General features: G+C 41.6%; 1 protein-coding gene across 1 annotated transcript; it reads right to left on the bottom strand.

The window, feature by feature from the left end:
- LOC123447102 (anthocyanidin 3-O-glucoside 6''-O-acyltransferase-like) lies at window positions 1–1,538 on the bottom strand. Its single transcript, XM_045123672.1, has one exon. It carries the CDS (start codon window positions 1,500–1,502, stop codon window positions 129–131), a length of 1,374 nt encoding a protein of 457 aa, XP_044979607.1. The 5' UTR covers window positions 1,503–1,538; the 3' UTR covers window positions 1–128.
- Window positions 1,539–8,062: the final 6,524 nt, after the last annotated feature.

The following is an 8,062-nucleotide window of genomic DNA, read 5'->3' as shown; positions in this document are numbered from 1 at the left end:
CGAATTTATTGTTCAGAGGTGGACTATTCACACGCCATCATGCAGTGTAGATGATGATTATTGGTGAAGATAGCGGTGAATTCCCGTCGAGAAGGGTGCCGGACTAGGACATGGACTGTCCTCATCAACTATATATAGACCTTCTCTGGCATGCCGATGGTACGTACGTCATCGGCAAAGCACCGTCGAAAATGCTCCATGCTGTTCGTCGGCAGTGAGATCCCTACCTCGATGCCGCCATGCCCGTCACGTGCCTCCGCCATTGACATAGCGCCGGTCTTTGCCACGGACACTACGTCCACCTTCGCCGGTGGCCCAAACCCGAAATCGATGCCGTACACGCGGAACCTCGGTGAACCGGCGACGGAGAACAGGCCAGCCTTCGCCGCTTCCTTCACCCGCTCAACACACCCGTCCCACCTGTCCTGTGATCCCTTGCCCACCTCTTCCTGGAGGGCACTAGCGATCGCCATGAACGCCGCAAAGAGGCCGTCCGTGCCCGGAGCCGCAAGCTCGTCATGGCGCGCGGCGGCGATGGCCGGGCCTAGGCAGTTGCCCAGGTACCTGTCGGGGACGGGCGGCTTCAACCGGGTCCGGTGATCAACGGAGAAAAGGAAGTAGGTTGTTTTAGTTTGGTTGTGTTCCTGTTTGGCTCGGCAGTAGCAGGACCACATGAAACTGAAGGTGGCGAGCAGCGACGAGCATCTGGGAGGTGGCGCGCCGTGCCTGGCAGCCTCACGGGCGACCGTGTCCTTGATGCCACGCAGGAGCTCCTGAGGCAGTGTGAAGGTGCCGAGGAGCTGGTCGTCGGGGACAGAGGACACGCTGCTGCTCACGAACTCGATCCCGCTGCCGTCGCTCGGCATTCCTTTGGAGTAGATGTCGTAGAGGCCCCTGGGATCAGCGATGAGCGTGCGGTCGATGACGGGTGGCGGCGGCGTTTCAGCAGCGCCGGCGCAGAGGGCGGCCCATGTGTGCAGGAAGTGGGTGGAGCTGGCGCCGTCACAGGCGGAGTGGTGCAAGGTGACACCCAGAGCGAGGCCCCGGACCCCCCCGAGAAGGACCGTGGCCTGCACGGCGAGCACCGCACGGCCCTTCGGCAGCGACGGCACGAGAGGCGCCAGCTTGGCCACCTGGACTGGCTCGGCGTTGGCAACGTCTTGTTCGAGGTCGGCGTCGTACTCGGCAACGGTGAAGGCGACGCCGTCGCCAGGCTGGTAGAAGAGCTCGTAGCGGTTGCTGTCCGGGGTTAGGCGAACGTGGCCGGCGAGCGGGTAGAAGAGGGCGAGGGCCTTGGAGAGGGAGGCCTTGAGGTCGGACATGAGGCGGGTGGTGTCGTGGTTATGCAGGGGGAGGCGGTAGAGGAAGAGCCGCTGGACGGGCGGCGGGCGGAGCCATTTGACGTCGAAGAAGGTGAGCGGGAGGGAGTGCGGCGGCAGGTCGAGGTCGGACGGCCTGACCACACCGGCGTCCAGGACGCGGAGGTTGCTGTTGGCGCCCATTCTCGTCGATCTGTGAAACTTTGCCTGGTGTCGATGAATCTATGCATCTTTCACGTACGTACATGCTATATAGTATACCACTAGCGCGAGGTAGATCGGTAGCGAGCAGCGTGCTAGATTAGGTACTGGAGCAAAGCACGTGATGGTTAGCTCAACGCCTCCGTTTTGCTGTGTGCTCCACTCCACATGTGTGCTCTCTTGGTCCGCTCGTTTCAATGGCCATGCGTGCATCCACATCAAGAGGTACGTACTAACAATGAAAGCAACCATTACAGTCAGCCAGCAGTTATTCTGAGTGTTCAAAAATTACCTGACTTCTTTTCACGTACTGGCAGTACTACTGGCTGATACTACTCCTATAACTCTTTTGGGTCCTTTATATTGGGTCACACTTTCGGCATTTGGCTTATGTATGACTTCTTTGTATACTAGATGATTTCCAGCGCGTTGCTGCGGGTATTTGAGGACTAATTTTAGATAAGAAAATGCGTTAACGATTCAAAGAAATAGAATACCATGTTTTTTTTTTAGAACCATAGTATGTTAGCAGTGCAAATTACACGTGGCTTGACTTGAGAGGGAGAATTTAAGAAGTGTATAGTAACAAAAGTTATATTGAATGCAAGTTCACCCTTTTTATGTAGCCAACCGTGCTAAAGTGATGTTCACCCTGAGATTTGCTTGTGATAGTCACGCATATACTTTTCGTTTTGTAGAATCCTTGAGCTGATTCATTGCATTCATGTACCTGTTGTGTGCCTTTTTGGCAGTACTGATGGAAGAGAGCTGTGAGGATTTCAGAGGCATCCTGTAGTGCAGATGATGGAAATAAAAAGGTAGAGCATCCAACATCTTAGGAATTTTGTATAGTGAGATTGTGCATACTATTGTTCACGCTGTTGATCGGTAAATAATTTGTATTGGCAGCTAGCATTTTCGGTGAAGCACTAGTAGAAGACATGTATTACGTTCGCACCTTTAGTCCCGGTTTGGTTTTGGTCCGGAACTAATGTGTCCCGGTTCGAACGGCTAGAGGAGAAACGACTTTTGTCCCGATTCGTTAAGGGCCTTTAGTCCCAGGTTAAGCCACGAACCGGAACGAAAGGGGTGGTAGCAACCGTTCGTCTGGTGCGAGCCCCTTTAGTCCCGGATGGTGTCTCAAACCGGGACTTAAGGTCCAAACCGTTCACATCTCGTGTCGTTTCGCGCAATGAAAAACAGGATAAATGGTACAGTATCGTGACCGTTCGCTTGGTGCGAGCCCCTTTAGTCCCGGTTAGTATCTCAAACCGGGACTTAAGGTCCAAACCGTTCGCATCCCGCGTCGTTTCGCGCGATGAAAAAACGGGATAATTGTTGGATGTTTAGGATTTGTCGTTTATCCCCAATTCCTCTGCGCTTATCCGTGGTGTCGTTCACAATTCACATATCTAAGGCTAGGTGGTAGGGACCTTCTCATACTCTCTTTCGAAAGAGCCCACCTCTTATACAGATATAAGATTCCTAGTATTTTCCACTAGTTTCCGGGATAGAGTCCAGATCAAATTACCAACCACGATCATATTTGTCTGTTAATGGATTCTACCCGTTATGTCCCTGAAGCACACGCTTGTGAGCAACGTGTTATAATAGAGTATAAATTTCTCTAATTATGTAGATCAACGTTAGGGTTGTAATCTAAATATACGATCTAGCTTCTTCCGATCATCATTGTACCCGGGTAGTCTTTCCAGTATAAATAGTATAAAATAGTATATTGTATTCCACTAATGATCGACCAGCTTCCTTAAGTATATAACTTAAGTATGTTCCAACAAATAACAATTTCATGATAATCATGTAAAGTAATTCCATGTATAAATACATGTATAATTCCATAATAAGGTATTCCGAATATTAGCAATTTCTATTATTTGAATATAGTTGCAGGACACATAATTCCAACATCTCCCACTTGTCCAAAACGATCATTGAAATATTCGTAAATACCTCCCGACCAAGAAGCTTAGTCAAGGGACCAGCAATCATATTAACACTATGTTGAAAACTCTATAAATATATATTGTGATATATTCTCTCAATATGTTTCCTCTTGTTGTGACCCCTAAGATCACCACAGACCTTAGTTTCCACCTTGAGTATTTTGTTTCCTCAAGTAAAAATTCCGCATCACTTATTTTCAGTCACATATATCAATAATATGAATAATTCCATGCTGAGTAAAAATATATGATAACCATGTTGAATAAATTTTCGAAACCACATAAATATCAAATTCAATCAGTAAATGAAGTTCCATATATAAGCAACCACGTTCCAAACAAATTCCCTACTTTGGTTAGTGAACCTGCACCATATTAGTACTATAAAGATAAAATTGAATATGCGTACCTCGACTGATTTCTTATCTTGTAGATACAATATAAAAGCTTCCTCAATGTGTTTAACAAGTGACATGTTATGATGCACTTTTCACAGTCTAATATGATGTGTGACATTCCCTTAGATTCTTGTCTTTCCTTCCACTACTTTAACGCAGCATAAATTCCGGAAGTGAAGGTATGATCGTATAACGAAGATACATTAAATTTCATCACCATGTATTATCCCTTTTTCCTCCGGAGTTCAAGCATAATTCCTCACTGATTTTGGTTTCATGTACTTTAACAAGTTTGCAACTTTCCATATAAACACTTCAAAAACATGCCCTATGTAGTTCCACTCCCAAAACATAGGAAGCTTCAAACATTCCTTTCATATGAAAGTTAAAACATGACCAAGCTTTCACTTCCATCAATGTGATTATATCGTTGCAAACTACAAAACAATGTTAACGCATACAATAATAAAGCAAAAATATTTTACACTTACATTTTTAGATGACCTCCTTGCTTCAATTAGAAAACGATATGACCCTTCCATTCCATTGTTGTGAATCTTTCTATGAGACCATACGTTATAATATATTCAATTAGCAAACCATGCCTTTAGTTCCTCTTTTCCCAAATTCTAGGAGAGAGAGTTTCCACAAGGTATATTTCCCTTTGTCTGAAGAACTGAATAGCAAGAGTGACATTATAATATTCCAATGAGCCAAAAATTTCTTACAAAAAAAATCACTTCCAGACAATAGGCTTGCGGTTGTTTGGTATGATATTAATTTCCCAAACTATGTTCTTCCTAATTTGAGTTTATTCCTTCCCGCAATTCTTCCTCCCATAGTTGTCATTGATGAGAAAACCTTCCTAAGAGAATTTTAATCATTCCTCTGAAATTTAGAGTGACGTCCCACAACAATATTAACAATTATCAAACATGATATTCCAAGATAGTTCCTCCCACTTATCGTAAGCATGTTAGTATTGGGAGTTTCACTTGTTTCCTTTGGAGTCAAGATCATATTCCAGGATGATTGTCAATAATTCCACCCTTTGATCATAATAATTCTTGTGTTCCTACTTTTCCACCAGTTTTCCTTTTCCATATAAAAAGAAAACACTCTTTGATCCACTAGAATAACCATGAAAAATTCCTTGTGTATGATTTCTAGTAATTAAGAATTCCCTCCAAGTGACTATGTGATATTGACAACCAACAATATATATGTGATGCTTTTTCCAAAAACAAATGGTAGTAAAAGAATTCAATTCCTCCATTTAATTTCGGAGTGTATGATCTATTAAATGGTGAATAGTTTCATACTCTTTTCATGTTCAACTGACATTATTCCTGAAGCATACTTTCCCCCACCAATCAGTTGTTAAAACCTTGATATCTTTTAAGAAACTGATTTTCCACTTCAGTACGTAATGTGACAAGCACAATAAAACATTCCGACTTGTACTTCAAATAGTATAAACATAACCATATCAAGTGCATGTGATAAAATAAATAAAGTAGCCTCTTGTGGGAGTAAATATAAATAATACCGTAAGTATATGAGAAAACAAAATTGATGTGAAGTTTCCTTTTGTTATCTCCTTCCATCTTATAATAAAAGATGTGCTAGTAAAAAATCTCCAGTATATATGGTTCACAAAATACCAAATTTCTCCCACTAAAGTTTAGAATTCCAGAATCAATAAGCCAATACATCTAGTTACAAGATATGTGTCCAAGTTATTGATGATGTAGATAATAAAATTCCAAGCATGTGTTCCCATTGTTGGTATTCCTGTACATAGAGTTATCTTTTCAAATAAACAAATTTGTTTCTAACTTCGAGTAGACCATTGTGTGAAATTCCATATTGCACTAATTTAACCATTGAGCAATATTTCCGCTCTTCCTTTTTCAAATAGTATGTCATAATCAATAGATTCCAAGATATAAAAATAAATCAAATCCCTTCTTACCGAAGTTGCACCAAGTGTTTGTATAACAATAATAGTTTTCCTTCACAAGGGGGGAATGCTATGGGAGGTCGAGGCCGGACGGCCTGACCACACCGACGTCCAGGACGCAGAGGTTGCTGTTGGCGCCCATTTTCGTCGATGGGTGAAACTTTGCATGGTGTCGATGAATCTATGCATCTTTCACACGTAGTACATGGTATATACTTCCTCCGTTTTTAAACATAAGTCCTTTTAGAGATTTCATTACAGGACAACATACGAAACAAAATGAGTAAATCTACACTTTAAAATATGTCTATATACATCCGTACTAAGTCCTTTAATAAAACCTCTAATTTTTTTTTATATTTATGAACGAAGGGAGTATACCACTAGCGAGCAGCGCGATAGATTCATTAGGTAGTGGAGCAAAGCACGTGATGGTTAGTTCAACGCCTCCGTTTCGCTGTGTGATCCACTCCACATGTGTGCTCTCTTGGTCCGCTCGTTTCAATGGCCATGCGTGCATCAACATCAAGAGGTACGTGCTAACAATGAAAGCAGCCATCACAGTCAGCCAGCTGTTCATCTCAGTGTTTGAAATGACCTGACATCTTTCCATGTAGTACTGGCTGGTATATATAACTCTTTTGGCTCCTTTATATGTTGGATCACTTTCGTGTTTGGCTTATGTCTAACTATTTTGTATATATTCAATTTTGTCATATTAAATACTCACCCGGTCCAACGATTCCCTAGATCTTTCAAATAATAATAATAATATAAAAACGTTTTTAACATTATACTAGTATTAAAACGCTCTTATATTATGAGACGGAGAGAGTATAATACTGGATACTAAGGCCCTGTTTGCTTCATAAGTCCTAGACTTTTTTTAGCCCCAATTTATAAGTCCTAAGTCCCTAAAAAGTTTCTACCTGTTTGGTTCCTAGGACTTAACATGGACTAAAAGACCATATACAACTATAAGTCCCTATAAGTCCCTTCTTGAGAGTCTTATTTATAAGTCCCAAATACCCACTTTAAGTCCCTATAAGTCCCTCTTGTTTGGTTTAGATGGGACTTAAAAGGACTTATAAGTTCTAAGTCCCTAATAAGTCCCGGTAACCAAACACCCCCAAAAGTATTTTGGATTTATTTTATCTTTTAAAATGCAAATTTTAAAGAATCGTCCTCCTCTTTATTTGAATTGGTTGTACGGGACCCACAAACTAAAATGATGGTTCATGCTTGATCCGAAATAGCTTCCTTATAGTTCTGAAAAGGAACACATTCTAAGACTGGAATAGTAAGTTTAGAAATGGAAACTCATATTCTATTCAGACTGCGGTGGTTTATGTAAACATCAATGTTCTTTTTTCTTCTGTTGCATGCTACTTGGAACAAAAATAGACCAAGTTAGTAAGAACTATTTTTATTTCAAATGTCCTGTGGAGGTAATTGAGGTGTGATTTTGCTCTTCCCTCGTATTACTTCATCATTGTATACATATTGTTTAATTTTTCTTCAAGTTGCAAACCTTGCTAATCTGACGCACATAGATCTCTATTAAATACTCCCTCCGTTCCTAAATATAAGTCTTTTAAGATATTTCACTAGAAGTCTACACACGAAGCAAAATAACTGAATCTATACTCTAAAGTATGTATATATACATCCGTATGTAGTCTACTAGTGGAATTTCTAAAAAAACTTATATTTAGGAACGGAGGGAGTAAAAACCAATCAGCTTTGTTACCTCCAAATTTTCTCATTCTATGACATTTTTTCGGTCTAGGCTGAAGATAAGATTCCGGGATGGAAGTGGTACATACTTATGATTGAGGTGTGAGTCTTGATCATGTTTTCCTTAGAACCTTTTGTCATATTTCTAAGGTTTGTTTTCTTAGGTTCACCCCCCCCCCCACACACACATAAAATGTTTCTTATCTTGGGTGTTTTATTTTACACCATATTTGTTTTGGTTCTTTCGTCTTCAACATCATCTCACCCTTCATTGTTGTAAAAGGAATTTCAAGTTGTGAGGAACAATTGTAATCTACTCAATCTCATTGAGAGATCAAGACTATTTGAATTATCCATTTCATCTTATTGTGGATCCTCACGTTACTATCGGCATGGTTTTCATCGAATTAATCTCCAGTGTGGATGGTTTCTCTCTTATGATGTGTAGTAATTCCCCATACGCGTGGGAGATATAGGAGA

Source organism: Hordeum vulgare, chromosome 4H (genome assembly GCF_904849725.1).
Source record: "Hordeum vulgare subsp. vulgare chromosome 4H, MorexV3_pseudomolecules_assembly, whole genome shotgun sequence".
In the NCBI taxonomy this organism is placed as follows: domain Eukaryota; kingdom Viridiplantae; phylum Streptophyta; class Magnoliopsida; order Poales; family Poaceae; genus Hordeum; species Hordeum vulgare.
This window is presented reverse-complemented; position numbering and strand designations above follow the sequence as displayed.

Coding starts and splice junctions, on each gene's coding strand:
- LOC123447102 (XM_045123672.1), bottom strand. CDS start 1,502: ATGGGCGCCAACAGCAACCTCCGCGTCCTGGACGCCGGTGTGGTCAGG.